General features: G+C 39.4%; 1 protein-coding gene across 1 annotated transcript; it reads right to left on the bottom strand.

Annotated features, from left to right (window-relative positions):
• Positions 1-1519: 1519 nt before the first annotated feature.
• epyc (epiphycan) lies at positions 1520-17090 on the bottom strand. Its single transcript, XM_087787307.1, has 10 exons — positions 16803-17090; positions 12938-13130; positions 6474-6648; positions 5707-6219; positions 5109-5459; positions 3852-3977; positions 3550-3708; positions 3277-3479; positions 3087-3182; positions 1520-2346 (listed from the first exon to the last, which is right to left on the bottom strand). Exons 2-10 carry the CDS (start codon positions 13121-13123, stop codon positions 2176-2178), a joined length of 1980 nt encoding a protein of 659 aa, XP_087643433.1. The 5' UTR covers positions 13124-13130; positions 16803-17090; the 3' UTR covers positions 1520-2175.
• Between the last annotated feature and the right edge of the window lie 670 nt (positions 17091-17760).

The following is a 17760-nucleotide window of genomic DNA, read 5'->3' as shown; positions in this document are numbered from 1 at the left end:
CTAAATAGTTATCTGTTCTGGATGCTAATTGTGGATTTTGGCAGAATAAACTGGATGAACAAAGTTCCAAGCTCAGGAACTGGAAGACGCTGTCCTATACGCCGATCCAGATCATCCCAAACATGATCTATTGGTGAAATGTTCGGTGAGTATGCTGGCCATGCAAGAACTAGGATGTTTTTTTTTTTTAGCTTCAAGAATTGTGTCCAAATCCTTGCAACATCAGGACGTGCATCAACATGCTGCAACATGAGGTCAAGTTCTTGGATGTATGGCACAACAATGGGCCTCAGGATCTCGTCATAGTATCGCTGTGCATCCAGACGATCCTGGAGGTGAACATGTAAGATGTGGAGGTCCTGGACTGGTGTCTGTGGTTGTGAGGCTGGTTGGATGTAGTGCCAAATTCTCTGAAACGCCTTTGAAGACGACTTATCGTAGCTTAATGTACATTTAATTAAAAATTGCGCCATCATTGGTACTGTGCTGTGTGTGATACAACTGACCATTTCAGAGCGGCCTTTTATTGTGGCCAGTCTGCAGCGCACCTGTGCAACAATCATGCTTTCGAATCAGCATCTTGATATGACTCACCTGTGTGGTGGGATGGATTAGTCTCACCATCACAGATTTAGACAGATTTGTATATAATATTTGAGAGATATTGTAATTTTGTAGAAAATGTTTTAGATCGTTGAGATCTTCTCATCAAGAACGGGAGCAAAAACAAAAGCTTTTCTTTTATATTTTTTACATGTGTTGCATGGAATATACAATTGGGTGTTTTACTGTCTGTTAATAACTCAAAAGGTCCTAAAGAAATGTCAATAAAACGATCCAAACACACGCATAACGGGACGAAGGGCCAAACTTTTTGACATATGAATTTCCCAATTTCTTAAAAAATATATATTCTATTATTTATGTTACATTACTATTCTGCAAACAATGTTTTCCCTTTTACATAGAACAAGTATTATTTTTCTTTTTTTAATGATTATGTTTTATGGGACACAATTCAGTGAGTATGAAATGTTTTAAGTATAAAGTAGTTAAGTGAGTACAAGTCAACCATTTTTGCCATTGAACCAATGATAATGTATCTTTATAGCTGAATTGAGGTGTACTTTAGATACTGACCTTTATCAATATCTGAAATCAAGGTAACAGCAACGATTGCGCAGCTAGCATTAGCTTGCGCACCGCTAGCATATGCACAGCTAGCATTAGTATTAGCTTGTGGTGGAGTAAGGATCTTATTTTTCACATTCATATTTTGTGATCCAGTCATAGGGCATGTATCTATAGGAAAACATGTTTATTGAAATGTGTTGATTTTACACACTTTCATGCACTTTCTATTATTCAAATCCCACTTGTTCTTGTTATAAACTCCTTCTCCTTTAAGCTGGTGGGTATTCGACACATGTTCAAACGGATGTACTTGCTCAATGAACACATGAGTCCACCTCTGGTTTCGAAGAGGTCTTTAAAAACAAAACTTTATTCACTTGTGGTTGTTCAGTACAGAGACATAATAGCCAAACTCCTCCGACTCTCTTCAACGCCCTCCTTCCCGCACAATCGTTGTCGTCCTGGGGTGTGAGCTATTATGAAAAGTTGAACGGACATTAAATTCCAAATTATACTTTTTTTTCTTCTTCACATATATGTTTTTATTTTATAGTACAGATTTTACAACAATTGATCATGTGTGGATGTTTCATTCACCTTCCTTTGATCTCCAGATTTGACCGGTTAATACTAGTAGTACATTTCCAGGCGTGTTAGAAATATGAATAATATTATTATTTCTTTTTTTTTCTTTTTTTTTACAAAACAAACATATTTAAACAATATTAAATGTTAATTGCACGATTTATGAACAGACACTGAACAGAAACATTTATTTTTTCCCCCCTTTTTATCGAATTTCTTATGATGCAACTGTTCGATCAAGTTGTGGAATAAGTTGGCTTTTTAAGAAAGTGTGTTTGAGGGTGTGTGTGGGTGTGTGTGTGTGTTTGCATCGTAAGGACACCAATATCAAGGTGAGTGCACGTCTTTACTTGTGTGTGTGTGTGGGTGCCCAGCACGAAAAATATGGTCTAAAAAGTGTGTGTTAATATGTACAAAGATGTGTGCATGTGGTTGTGTTGCTGTGTGTCGGAGAGGTTAGATCAGATCCCCGATGGGTAAACGAGGCAGGCAGATGTAGGCCTGCGGGGTCCTGCTGAGGTTGATGGGGTTGCCGTCCAGACGGATGTCCTCCAGCGCGTTCCTGATGTAGTTGAAATCTCTCAGGTTACAGAACGTGTCCTCGTGCATCATTTGGATATTGTTACGCTGCAAGAAAGTTTGTTTGTTAACGTAGTTTTGACATGTGCTGCTAGGAATATAAAATTGGGTGTTTTACTGTCTATTAATAACTCCAAAGGTTCTAAAGAAATGTCAATAAAACGATCCAAACACACGCATAACGGGACGAAGGGCCAAACATAGGGGTGCGTTTTGTTGTTCCATATTTGGGAAGGCTTTAAGTCGTTCACTTGTATGGCCTCAAATTCGCTGCTACTCACGTGCTATTTTCAAAATAACGACTTTATAAACACCAAATATATTTGAATAAATAGGTTGATCCAAATAATTAACTAAATAGTGATGGGTTGATATGGCCTCAGATGGGAAAATTTGAAAAGGGGAATGTTGGGGCTGAAAATAGAATCAAACTGAAGAAGAGAAGAAAAACCTCTGAGGTTTGTAGACAGAAATAATAAACAAACAGTCGATAGGTGTGAGACTATGATTAAGGTTGTGAAAGTGTGGCAGAACCGGATGAGTAACACTGGAAGAGAAAAGACAAAGGTGGCAACACCCATGCTGGTGGAATAAATCGTTTTTTAAAAAGTAAACTGCCTAGAGAAAAGATAACGCCCCAGTTTCTTTGGGGAACTTTATAATGTAATGTCTTTAATATGTATGCCGATGGTGAGGAACGCTCTTTTGCAGTTCCTCTGCACTTAATGCACTCGTGGTGATGACTCTAAATAACATTGAATGACATGCATCATAATGTTTTAAAGTACCTGAAGGTGTAGAGATCTCAGGCTGTCCGGCAGAGGCACAGGAATGTAGTCAAGATGGTTGTCGGTTAAGTAGAGGTACAAAAGTCCGGTCATATCCTGGTGAGGAGAAGGCAAAAAAGATAAATGCATGAGAATATAAATCTAAATCAATATGTATATGTTTTAGATGTTAAGAGATAAAAAAACATACTTTAAACGCCTCCTTGTGAATTCCCTTGGAGGCGATGTTGTTGTTGCTGCCGTCGATCCGGGTCATGGTCTCGGGAAGAGCAGGCAGTTGTGAAAGATGGTTTTCCCGGATCACCAGCTCCTCCAGGTTCGGGAGACCCGTGAAGGCTTTGTCGTCCACAGTGGCGATCTCATTGGCAGTCAGATCAATCCTCTTCAGTTTATCTGATTCAAAAATAGAAAGTTGAACTCGTCTATTCTGCCTTAGCTTGTGGTTGGATGAAGGGCGACGTACTCATGGAAGCAAAGTCCGACTTGTTGATCTTGGTGATTCTGTTGTACCGTGCATAGAAGTGAGTGGTGTCTTTGGGCAGAGGTGGTACATGATCCAGTTTCAGGTCATCACAGTAGACCGAACCACCCAGACATGTGCACAGCAAGCAAGTAGGCATTCCTTAAAAAAACGGTACATAAACAAAATAAGAAATCAAGATAGAATTTGTTGTTTTTAAAAGTGCAAATAGAGGTTAACCCTGGACTCGACCAACCCTTAATACCACTTGAAAATGATATTTCCACTGTACTTTGGATACTAACCTCGCGTGTCAACCACAGGCTCATCTGGTTCTTCAGGAACTGGAAGACCAGAGCTAAATGTCTCGTCTTCACCTCCAGTACCCTCCTGCGGGGTCTCTGGGGTTGTCGGAAGAAGCCCTTCTTCCTCTTGTTAGAGACAAGATGAGGCGTTAAGGAAACAGGTTAGAGGAACATGGAACAGGATGACTGGCAAAACAAGAGGACAATTGTCGTTTGCCAGTTTTGTAAGTACACGTTAGGTTTGTTTGTTGAGTTCATTTTGGCATTTAACTGATGAAAAAAAAACAGTTAAACGAGAGCTTAGAAAAGAAGGAGATGAATCATGTGTTCATTTGTAAACACATAAGGAAACCTATTTCGACACAGAGAAAATTCCACAGACCTCATATCAGCTGTAATGAAAACACAGATGTGTCTTGTTATTGCTGGGGTTCTGGAACTCGATTCTTGAGGTTTATGAGCTAAAACTTTTGTCATTGCTGTCTGGACGTTTGCTGTTTTCCTCACAGGTGCATGGGTTTTACTATCAAGCTGTGGTGGTTCTGCTTAACCACCATGTGTAGAGTACTAACTCCTCACCCTTGTTGTCCAACACTCAGTGGCTGTTTATTATTTCCATTCAAAATTATGCCATGTGAATAATTTAACCCTTCTGTTATCTTAGGGTCAAGATGACCCGAAGTCCTGAAAACGAATGTGTTTGAGATATCCCTTGTGTTCTCTCCGGTGAACGACCCCACTAGCTTCCTGAAACACATATGCAGTTAACCTTGACCCACAAACACATTTGTTTCCGGGCCTTCGTTTCACCTTGACCCTAAGAGAACACAAGGGTTAAATCTGCTTATATTTTGTTATTCCCAAAATGTGATGTCATTCTTGCAGTTTTATCACCATTATTCATTAATCTTATGATAATGTTATAGCACAAGATACACCTTTGCTTTGTATGTATTTATTGGTTATGAACTTATTTTTTAATTTTATATTTACATATGAATTTCTACATTTTAAAAAAATATATATATTCTATTATTTATGTTACATTACCTATTGTGCAAACAATGTTTTCCCTTTAACATTGTACAATTATTATTATTTTTTTTTAATGATTATGTTTTATGGGACACAATTCATTGAGTATGAAATGTTTTAAGTATAAAGTAAGTTAAGTGAGTTCAAGTCAACCATTTTTGCCCATTGAACCAATGATAATTTACCTTTACGAATGAATTGAGGTGTACTTAAGATACTGACCTTTATCAATATCTGGAATCAAGGTAACAGCAGGGACCTCCTCAGTGTCTCCTGACCCAGAATCCCCAGAAGTCCCAGACTCTCCTGAGATCACTATATCTCCGGAGGCTTCAGAGAATCCTGTCTCCCTAGAGGTGTCAACGACCTCTACATCTCCAGAGACCTCTGTTATCTCTATATCCCCTGAGGCTTCAGTGTCTCCAGATTCTCCTGAGAGACCCAGGTCTCCAGAGACTCCTAAGTCGCCTGATCCTCCGAGATCTCCTGATATTCCTGAACCTCCCGAGAATTCCCCAGAAGCCCCTGTTGCCTCGTGGGGGGTGGTTGTGGGAAGTAGGGGCAGCTCCTCCTCTTGTTAAAGCCAAGGAGGGCGGTTAGGAGACATTAGGAAGGTGAGAAGTGAGATGGACAATCAATCAAGGTGTTATCAATCACTCACAGATTAGAAATGACACAAGAAACATTAGCCATCATTAATGATTAAACACAGAGACGATGAAACAAACTTAAAAGATGAAGTCCAACGGGATTTAACTGTTAGCATATTTTATGAAAAGGAAAAACAATGTAGTGACATATAGATGCCAAAAATACTAACCTCCCGGTAACAGTGTGATTCCAGAGATCCCTGACTCTTCTGAGTCTCCAGAAATACCAGAAAATCCAGACGACCCAGAGGTCAGGAGATCCCCAGAGAACCCAGACCCAGACAGGTCCCCTTCAACCGCCGAAGGGAATTCAATAGAGATCCCTGAACCTGCTGAGCCCAGGTCTCCAGAAACTGTGGATCCCATGGCGTCTCCAGACCCCGACAAATCCCCAGAGAGATCCCCGGATATCAAGATATCCCCAGATAACAAGAACTCCCCAGATCCACTGGTGCTGAGGATCTCCACAGAATCCCCAGATACGAGAACAATGTCGCCAGAAATCCCAGAGCCACTGGAAATCTCCAGGTCCCCAGACACTCCAGAACCGGAAGCCTCATATTTCCCAGAAGCCCCAGAAGCCCCAGAAGCCCCTGAAGCCCCAGAGGCTCCAGACCCATCAGAGCTTCCAGAATCCACGGAAAAATGAAGGATGTCGATGGGCGTCAGACGCAGCTCCACCTCTTGTTAGAGACAAGATTAGATATTAATAGACAGACAAATGAATCCACAAGGGATCATTAATCAGGTTAGAAACGATGATGTTGACCAGTAAGACACATTTAACCGACGAGTTAAATGGAACACATGCAAACACAAGGACTGATGAGACGAGGCGGGGAAAGTGGTCGTGATCTTCTTCTCTGTGGTAATCGTTGTTCCAGAAACCCTTTTCACCTGACTATTGTGTGGGTTGTGTGTGCGTACTGTTTCCGACCTTTCTGCGTATCCGGGCCCATGAGAAGCCCGGATCCACCGGAGCCCTGTGGGATGAGCTGGGGCTTCAAAGGCATCTCCTCCTCCTCTTCCTCCTCTTGTCCCTCCTGCTCCTCCAAGGACGCCTGGGGTACTGGGTAGTGATAGTCCGGCGGGGCCAGCGTGCCGATCTCTATCTGAGGGAAAGATGTCGCTAGTGAGCAATACAAGAGGTCCAGCAGGAAACTTATGTGATGCAGTTATATTCAGGTTGCCAGGCTTAGATTTGCTACTCTTAGGGCTTTTGAAAGATTTGCTACAATGTTTTGTTTTTAACACTATTCAACTATTTTGTGAGTTTTATTGCCTAATAACAGTTTAAATGGAAAAAAATTACAAGATTTTGTAAACTCTTTGCTATGAAAATGATATGAATTTTAACTATAAGGTTTTTTCCCCACTGCTTATTAAGTTTTACTAGATTTTCCTCTCCCTGGCTTTTTTTGTCCAGCTGTTGCCTCCTACCAGTTGAACAGGCCCTGAACACCTCACAAGAAAGATGTCCAGAAGGAATTAACTGACTTTTAATGACGAGTCGTTTATGGCCCATGGATTGGCGTCATGTCCAGGCTTTTGTTTTAGCTGGTGTTATAGGAATGAGCAACCACAAGGAGGCGCAACGACGCTCTTCTCAGTCTTACTGGCTGCTACAGCCTGGTTTGGGGTGAGATCGGTTCTCAAAATGTGAAACAAAACCCTAACCAGCTTTCTTACTTGAAATAATAAAAGTTAATTTTTTTTTTATAACTCTTATATAAAACATATAAAATCTCATGATTCTAAGATTCTAAGAGTTGTGTTCATAACTGTCCAGTGGTTGGATACATTTCAAAATCTTGGCAGAGACATTTAAATCTTGTCAAAGACATGAAACACTTTGATGCAGAGCACTTAGTTTATACTTTAAACGCATAGATGTTCAATACAATTCATGAATAGAAAGATACAGATACTTTCTGATTCAGGTGTAAGAAAAAATGATGATTTAAGAGCTTACATTGCTTAAACATGCTTACACATTATTAAAACACTTTCATCATACAAAACGAGAAAAAGAAGGAATCCAAAGTAATAAAAGTTCCAGATTTACGTGGCTTTTAATCCATGTTTGTGTAATTGGTCAGCTTGCAGTACTCGTTTAGTCCAGAGAGTGGCGCTAAATCCACATCCAGAAGCATCAGGTCACACCTGACTCTATCTCACGCCCATCAAGGCTGAGTCTAATCTCCAAATAGGGAATGGTCCTTATGGAACCAAGACACTCATGGTAGCTGCAAGAATCCATTTTTAAAGCATTTTACAAGCATCAACGTGCAGATATGCAAGACACGTCTGATTAAAGTCATTAAATAACTTTATGTGGGATTAAAATCTGACTAAAGAACTGGAGCAATGGTTAAAATGTCACAAATCTAAGTTTATAATGCAACAAGGCAGGTCTTTCATAAACACTGGAGCTTCATTTCCCTCAAGCAAACACATGCACCCGAGGGTAAAGAAGACAGGACTGCAGGAAATAGCCGAGGAATGCAGATACAGGGACAAGTCGCTGAATGTCAGTCAAATCCAAATATATTCCTGCATATCTATCAATCAATATAAAGGCACTTATCGAGCATAGACCTCCCCCAGGGAGCTCTTTTCTACCCACTATTATTGTCCTTACTTAGATACCTTTTGGTGGCAGCATCAGGCTACTTTTCTGGCTAAATTTCAAAAGTAAGTCAACCTTTCGTTGGTCAAGACGAGAGTTACCCCGAGGAGTCGGAAGGCCCCAGGTGGTAGTTTGGAAAATGATCAAAATTGAATCAATATTTCCCAAAAATCCATTATTATTTTTGCAGACAGACAGAGATAAATCCCCGCAAACATAAGAATTCCTAGCATACCCAACTTTTCACTTCTTCTCATACAGCGATGTCTCAGGATAATGGTGAAGCTTCACGAAACGGTCCAATGCTTTTAACCTGGAGTGAGATCTCATTTAAATAGATTTTAAGAAGCCAAACATTAGAGCAGAGAGTTCCGGAGAGCTAAATAGAAATGTTTGATAATTCATTTAAAGAAAAGTAATTTTTTCTCTTTTTTTATATCAGAGATTTAGGTCATGTTTTTAAAGTATACTTTTACTTTTCTCTGCAAAAAGCTAAAGATCTTAAGTAGTCCAAATCTGAATGACCTTTATTTAAAAGGCATCATGTAAAGACATGTAACTCTACTGTAACAAATAAAAAACGATTCGATACACAATGATTACAATTTGTTATAAATCATCTGAATTGAAACGATATTGTAAAGAATGACAGACAGATAAAAAGAAAAGCCCTGAGGAGAGGGAAGATAAAAAGATAAAAAGTTGGACGTGGAAAATGAAGAGTCAGCATTCCAGTCGACTGGGGCGGATTATAGACTCGTTTTGCTCCTGGCAACTTAAGTGTGAAAATGAAAAAGAAAAATGCTTCACGCTGAGTGATTAACTGACTCTTTCTTTTTTGTTCTTCTTTATTGATGAGTTTAATAGATTTAATAAACACCAGTTGGATCTATTGTGATCAACATTATCTTAAGGATAATTCATGGTTTTAAATAAAAAACGACACATATGCATTTCATTTTAATTATTCTTTAGAGCTTATGAATACCAGCTTGCAGAGTTGAACTATTATTTCATATATTTTTTTTCTACGACCAAGACCGTGTGACTTATTTATATATATATTTTTTTACAAAATCAATTGGATGAATTTTTTTGCCAATGGCACAAAATTGAAAAAGCAATTTTTACAGGTAATAAAAAGTATTTTATGTGTTTTGACACTTTGAAGTGGTTCAAGAGTTAGAAATGGATTATAGGTGATTCATTTTACCATGAGGTAACAAGTACCTCACTTTAGAAAGGTATGTGATGGTCTGCATTTATCTGTTATCAGAATCAAAACGAAAAAAAGTGTTAAAGGAAAATATCTGAAAATGTTCATAATAGTAACAAGAAACAAATGATTAAACTGGTTCTGGATTACCATCTGGATCCATGAATCATTTGAAGTTCTGTCAACCGAAGCTCAAGCAACGTTCTTGTTCTCACCTACTCTGTGTATGAGCAAGCGAGTTCTGATATATTGATTATTTTACTATTTAACTCACTGCAATCACAACAATTTTAAATGCCAAAAAAGGTACAGAATTATACAAAATAAATGAATATGTTGCAATAGGTTTCAAATCATAACCTGGTTGAGACCAATTAAACTGTGTTATTATAAAACAAAAACAAGTCAAAACAACAAACAGACGTTGATAGTTTCTCTGATATATTCTGTGTTTCAACAAGACAAAGCTGATCCAGCTGAAAATATTCAAAAGCCCCAAAACTGTCATGTCAAGTACTTCATTAGAAGAAGCGCCGTCACTGTAAACAAATCCCAAATGCTGCAGCTTAAAAAACCAAGACAATCAAACTGTGATTCCAGCTTCTTGCAGTCACACGGTTTCAGTGGAGCGGCTCACAGAAATCCCACAGTATGCACTTTTGCCATCTCGACATGGTCCTGGAATCATTTCCATGCTACAAACAATATGAATGGGAACATGACATTTGGCGGCACAGCTCTCCCAGCATGCCTTGCAGCGTGGCCACATCACAGACTTCATAAGCTGATTCCAGCCAGACTGGGGTGTTGTCAGACAAAGGCCAAAAGCCAACGTTTCGTAAACTGTACCAGATGCTGCGCAGTCATGGTTTTCCGCTTGAAGATAATCGATCATTGCCGATCTGCACTCTTCAAAAAGGCTTTTTTTTTGAGGACACTGATGCAAATTTCAATATTTCTGTCCATAACTGGACCATGTTTTACCTTTGTATCAACTTTTCACCACAGCCCTGAATCTAAGTTTTTCATTTTTACCACAAGTTTGGCTTTCAGACCTTTATGCCTCTCAAGTATTTGCATTACTCTGCACATATTTACCTCCATGTACAAACACATCAGTGTATTCATGGTTAGGTTCTGGCGGACCCGAACCCTTCTTGTGTTTGTCTTCCTTTACAGGCAGTGTTTCTCAAAAGCAGCCAAACCATACTAGGGCTGTGTATTGACAAGAATTAGATATATTGCAATACTGTAGGAAACAAGGATATAGCTGTATTATTGTCCAGTACTTGACTCTGGTGTTGCAGTATTTACAGACCACATGACTCTTGACGAAGTCGTAACTTCTTTCATTTGTTTTGAAACCAAAATATTCCCAAACATCAGCTGTATCCTCTCGTCCTCAGTCATCACCGTGAACTGGCGGGATTTCATTGTTCCTTTGGCTGTGAAGGGCATAATGACCGCTGCCATCTAGTGGCCGAAAGTTCAATACAACACAAAAATACTGTGTAAAACTGTTAATATTTGTTTGTTAATTGTAAATTAAAAAATCGAAATATTTAATATTAAACACACTTTAAAAATCATAAAAGACGAACTATGATAGAAATAAAATGAGGTTAAAAAAGCCAACATTAAAAATGTATACAGGATCATGGAAACAATATCGTAATATTGCAGTATCTAATTTTTCTTAACCCCCTTAACTGTAAGTAAGTAAGTAAGTAATATTTATTTATATAGCGCTTTTCGAGACCAGGGTCACAAAGCGCTTAAACAATCAAAACAATACTCAAAAAAAGTACATACTTTAAAGATCAAGATAATACTGAGAACAACACAGGAGTTCGAGAAATTCAAGGAAAAGCCTGAACAAATAGAAACGTCTTTTTAAGTCTTAAGATACTGTACATTTTTCTAGAGATAACAGGGTCCTTTTCCAATAAAAAGATTTTAAAACATGTTGGTTAATTGTATCTATTGATGTGCCACATTAAAATAAACGTAACATAAAATGTTTATAGCTTTGTGGCATCATAACACCTGAGGAAGAGAAGGAGAAGAAAATAAGACATGCTCTCATTTAAGGTATTCATGGAATATCTATCAGAAGAATTGTTGCCTGTTCGTCATTGTTTGTTAGGATATCGCGTAAACTCTTGAAAATGTAGGTCAGTTCTCTCAACGATAGCAGGTGTTGTGTGCAGTCTATTATCTTAACGCTTGTGTAGTCTCTAGGTCAAGGTGACCCGGTGCCCACCACCTGGAACCAGAGGCAACACAATACCTCAACCATATTTGTTTTCAGTCCGCTCGGTCAACTTGTCCCTGAGATAACACAAGAGTCAACAGTAGTTTGTTTCCTTTGAACGGGAGATTTCTCCAAAAAAATGAACCAAGCATTTTTAACCATATTTAATGTTAAGTATATAAGATGAAGTAGGTTTAGATTTATGCCTTATGAAGTGTGTAGTGTAATCTATTTTCACCTCCCCCCAAGAAGGTTATCTAGTCGAGGTTACCTTATTGCTTGAACAACTATTCTTCGCCAACTGTGTGTTGTACAATCATCTATCATAATGCTACTGTTATCTATAAATACCATAGATGTGATTAGAAAAAAACATAATGTGGTTTGATATGAGCAGCTTGACGGAGGTCCATGCTTTTATGGTAGATCTTCTAGATGAAACACTAAATCCAGCTGGACGTCACTGGCCCTTTATTGAGAAGGTCCTGGACACACAACTGTACTGAACTACATAACACATGGCCTACAACACAAGATTTGTGTCACTCACAGATCATCTGCAGGCATTTCAAACTCCAACCACTTCTACTGTGGATTAAACATCAAATCCTCTTCGTCACCTCTAAATCCCTTCCTGCCCAACCGTGAGCTTCCATGCAAAGTTTCTTCATAACCATCTCCTCCTGGATCTGCAGGCAAAGATCTTATCCTTGTCCCTGATATCAGGATACATGTGTGATAGAGCAGGACTCTGTTTCCTGATCCCTTGATGCTTGATAATCTTGGCCCAGACTTTTCTGCTGCTTTGCTACACTCACCTCGTCTGTCATGCTTCTCTCATTAAGTCCTGGCCATGAACTCAATCCCTGCAAGATTGTTTGGTGCCCCGACCTAATTTCCAGTCCTCAGCTTCAGCTGCCTCGTCTGAGCTCTATTTCCCTCGCTGACCTCGTCTGGACCTGGTAGACAGTTTTTGTCAGATAACCCTTAAACAACTCTGACCAACTTTCTGACCAATGAGCTGTCCTGTTTCTCCAGGGCAGTAACCTGGGATTCAAGTGCAACTTGCCTCCTTTTCAAACTGTTTTACTCAGTTTAAGTTACCTTTGCTTTACAAATAACCTTTACTTACTTACTTACTTACTATTATTGCATCTTGTTTAGCTTTTTCTTATAGCTTTGACTTTAGATCTGGTGTTGACATGAAGGAGTGCAAAGTAGTGCAATCCTTAGACCCAACAAAATGCTAGTGTATTTATGCGTGTTAAAGTACACAAGCACACGTCGTACAACTTTTCTTACCTGAGGGTCATCAATTGTCAGGCCATCATCATAGTCATACATATCAGGGTTTTCCAAATTTAGATCGTTCCCGTCATAGTGGGCTCCGTCGTATGAATCCGAGTCCACTTGTCGGGAAAATCTTGGACTGGCCACGACAGCCTTGAGGATGAAGAGTCCCAGCACCAGCCGCACGAGCGTCCTCATGGTTCACCTGCACAGGAACCACATGAAGAGTTCAATTCATCAGCCGTAATGATCGACAAAATGAATGAAAATGAACACTGTCATCAGTGAGCAGAGAAGCAGATGAAGCACGAATGTTCCTTCCCAGATGCAAAACTAATAGACTCAGGGACTCATTCATTCCTCGGGCTACTAGATTGTACAATTCTGAGTTTGGGGGCAGGAGTGGAGTGAAAGTATCATGACATTCTATTCCATGTTAATCTTTGTATCCTTTGTCTTCGATCTATGTTCTTTATCTTTAGACTAAGATTGTGTTATTGTTGTGTCTAATTGGAAAAACAATTTCCCCAATTTCGAAGGAGACCTCCTGAGGGTTCAATAAAGTTCTACCTAACCTAAAATACATTCTATTTCACTCTTCATCACTCTCCTGAATAATAATATTGATTGATACCGGATATACAGTATATGACTTGACTTGATTTGCCGTCATTCCAAACATAACTGCCTTGTTCAGTCTGTATTTTAAACTTTGTTTTTATTATTGAGATTACAAATCATCTTCTGAATACAAATTGGTTTATTGATTATTGATATTGCTGATCATAAACCATTTCACTGCACAACTCTGGATGGTCAGCTGCTCCAAACTTGTGCGCAACATTCATTTAATAATAAAATAACCACCTGGAATGAAAGCACGTGAAATAAGAACTATTATTCATCGCACCATCTGTGCCCTGGGACCCTACGAAATTTGAAAATGTTATACCCAAATAAATTTAGGTAGAATATGCAGTGTATATCTCTTTAAATTTATTCAAGAAATGGTATTTTTTAAAATCGAAGTTGGTGTAAAAGCTAATCTAGGACTGTTTTTTAAATTTGTCCCGTTGTCTTTTATCACTAGAACCAGAATTAACCAGACTTTGATATTTTTATTTGAAGATGCATGTTTGAAGCTTACTCAACTCTCATTGGTTGATAAGTAGATCATTGATTGGATGGATGATTTGCAATTTAATTTACTACAAATAAAATCATATATATATTTTTTTTATAAATGTAGATCTTTAAAAAAGAAAAGTGTAGTGATTTTTTTTTATTGCAAACTATTGAATTATGATTTTTATCTTGTATTTTCTTTTCAAGGTTTAGTGGAACAAAACAAAAAGTTTATGATTAATGTTTAAGTTTAATTTAAAGCTTAATTTTGTCTTTAAACAAAAAATATTCCCTCATATTCCCAAATCCTCTTTTTGAGAGACTTTGTTATCAAGTTATAACTTAGAGTCATCATCATAGATATTTGGCGATAGTCGGAAGACAAATCTGAAAAAAGAAAACGATCCAGGGTCCATTATCAACTTGTACAATCTTTCCAATAATTCAGAAGATTATCCTTTGTTCGTCCCTCAGTGAGGAAATATGTGTTGACACATTATGTAAAAGATTGAATTCATAAAGTAGAATTAACTAGTTTTACTTCATTTTCTTATCCTTTGAATTGTTCACTCATCTACTCATCTTTTTCAGAGATCATCCTCTCCCTGCTCCAAAGTTGGGATGAAAACAATTCTACTGATTCATCTGCACACTTGAGGTCACACTAGAGTGTTATCACCAGTTCTCAGTCAATCGCCCCTTCATATTTCAAGGACACAGCCTCTTGGGAAACAACAGAACTTTCGCTCAGAATGAAAAAAATGGGTTTATATTCTTTTAACAGCTTTTCAAACCTCCATATATTCATGGACTCTAGGATCCAGAGTACATGGAGTGAATGTGATCAATGGGAGATCATATAAACTCCATATAGAAAGGAAGCAGGTTGGTGGAGATGAACCAGCAACCTCAATGCTGGAAGGCGGTCACCCTAACAACTACTACACCTACACCCTCAACAAAAAGCAAAACAAACTTTCACATCCGTCAACCCTGCCGCGACAGCCTCAGATCTCCTTTGAAACTGATTTCACTGAGCTGCAACATTTACTGTCTTGTCTCAGCCACATGCAAAAGGTCAAAGCTTCAAACTCACGACAGGAAAAAAAAAGCACTCAAGCTAAGTTGCACCAAAATTGTGACTTTATTTCTCCCTATATTTATTTTATTTATGAATGATTACCTAAATATAGTTTATCTATATAATTCAACATTTCATTGTAAGCTTGATGGGACAGCAGGCGGCAATTAGCTACTAGAACTTGTTAGCACAACACACACACTTGTTGGTAAGACGTGGAAGCACCTCACAGAATGATGGCTCTTCAAAAAAATGGCTCCAGATGGTATTTCAGAAACAAAATAATTAATTACTACTATTAATTTTTTAAAGGGTATTTACTAACCATAATCATAAAACAGTGACAGAGTATTTTACGAATGTTAAGTTTTCATCCATAAGAGAAAATGTGTTCAGTTGTTGGACATGACATGCTCCCTGAAATAGACAAAATGAAATTATAAATTCGATTTTTAATAATGCATTTAAAATGTTGTTGCAGAATCTCTTCAGTTCAACATGGGATTGCTAGAGGAGCAGTCAGTTATAACCGTTATCTGTCAATGTGTGCCACAGACATCGGACTTCATTCGTGTTAAAATCTCCATGCAGAGTTCCAACTTTCTAAAAGTGCGGATGAGTGTGAGTGTGAGTCCTCCAGGCCTGGGCAGGCAAGTGGAGCGCCGGGGCTCCGAGAGAGAGGGAAAAAAGGCGAGTCGGTTAAAAGTCTTGGACGAGATGTCGGCCCTCAGGGTGAGATGGAGAGACTGAGGGGAAAAGATTGGTGGAGGGCAAAACGAGAGAGGCAGGTTTTTTAGACTGACTCGACCCCTCGCCTCTCACAGTGGGCCTTTATGAGGCCTGGTCACTGAACGTCTCTGCACTCAAACTCCAAATTCCACCGAGGTTTGTGGACAGGATCGCAGTCAGTTAAGGGTGCAAGGAAAAGCTTCATTCAACACACACACACACACACAACACACACACACCCATTTGGAAAGACACGTCCTCTCACTGATGCACACACACACCTATCTTTCAGTGGGAGAAACCCGAGAAACCTCTGCTGCTATTTATGGCTTCTTAACGTGATTAACAACCACCTTTTTGTGGTCTTCAGAACTATCTGTCTTCGAAGGTCCAAATCGAATAATGCAGATCACAGATCATGGAAATGAATACGAGCAATACCTACTGAGAGTTTGGAAGCGCTGAAAGACGGGTTCTATTGGAGGACAGAGGTGTGCTTTTATAGCGGCCATCACTGTGTACTGTGTGTGAAAACTCTGTATGAGGGAACGAGTGTAGCTTCAAAACTTCTGTGTTATGCTTGGCTCTACGATGGACATTCCAGATATCAACTTTTTTTCTTTTTTTTTCCACAAAAACCACAAACAAACTTCTCAGACGTATTTGCTGCAGGTTGCATGTCTGACGCTAAAACCTTAGACATCAGAAGATACGTTCAAAATTTCTTATAATAAATCAAAAATGTTGGGTTAGGATAAAATCCTGCACGACGAAGATCAAAAAACGAGTCATTAAAACAAGTGCGGCCAAAGAAAAAAAAGCATCTTCACCAGCAACCAATTAGCAGTTGGGTTAGACGACGGACAACATTTTTTCTAATAGCGTGCGATCATGTCAGCGCAGACGAGAAGTCAGCATAAAGATCACTCTGAGATGGCTTACCTCTGTCTGTCTCCTGCTTTTCCCAAATGGTCCCTTCAGCTGTGATGGAGATGCTGAGGGCTCCAGGACTCGGCCAATGGTGAGAGGTCGTGCAAAGGTGCCTTGATGAGGGAGGGTGATATGTGTGTGCGTCAGTGTGTAAATGTGACAAGTGTGTAGGTGTGTGCATGTGTAGGTCTGTGTCTTCTCACAGACCTGAGTGCCCTGCCGCGTATGTGTCAAGGTAGGCACTGAGACCGATTGGACCAGAGCAGGTTGTTTTTGGTCACTTGGAGAGCACCCACCCCGTCATACACACCTACATCGCACACATACACACATGACACACACACAGAACAAGGCACCCCCCCGCCCCCCACACACACACATCACACACACACACTCCCAATGGGGCTGATAGCTTTATATCCTCTACAAGTGTATCCTTTATTTTTCTTAGACCGTGGTTCAATCACACCTAAATATTTCTTTTCCTGAAGCTAAACTCTGGCATGTGTAGCTTTCATGTATGAGGGGGATGCACGGGGTCCAGGCACACAATGGGACCACTGTGAAAAGACCCTGTTAGCATAGAACTGAGAGGAAGTCTGACTTGGAGGAAGGCCTCTCTCCTCCCTCCGACCAGCTTTCATTTTCGCATCTGTCTGTCTGGAGGGGGCGGTTCAGGTGCGAGGAACGAAACGTGGAGTTTTTCAGAGCTGTAGAGATACACAGAAGTCATCTGTCAAACTGACCCCCGACATACACGTCTGGTCTAGTTCAGAAGTGGGACGAGACAGTTCATGATTAATGGTTATTACTGGTGACTGCATATGACCTCTTTTCTTTTTTTCAAATTTGTAAGACCAATGAAACTTGAATGTCTTTTAGTTCACTCCCAGAGCAAACAGACATGTGGAATAGATAGATAGATGGATGGATGGATGGATGGATGGACGAAGAGACAGATCATTTAAGT

This window comes from Callionymus lyra, chromosome 3 (assembly GCF_982586985.1).
Source record: "Callionymus lyra chromosome 3, fCalLyr1.hap1.1, whole genome shotgun sequence".
Classification (NCBI taxonomy): domain Eukaryota; kingdom Metazoa; phylum Chordata; class Actinopteri; order Syngnathiformes; family Callionymidae; genus Callionymus; species Callionymus lyra.
This window is presented reverse-complemented; position numbering and strand designations above follow the sequence as displayed.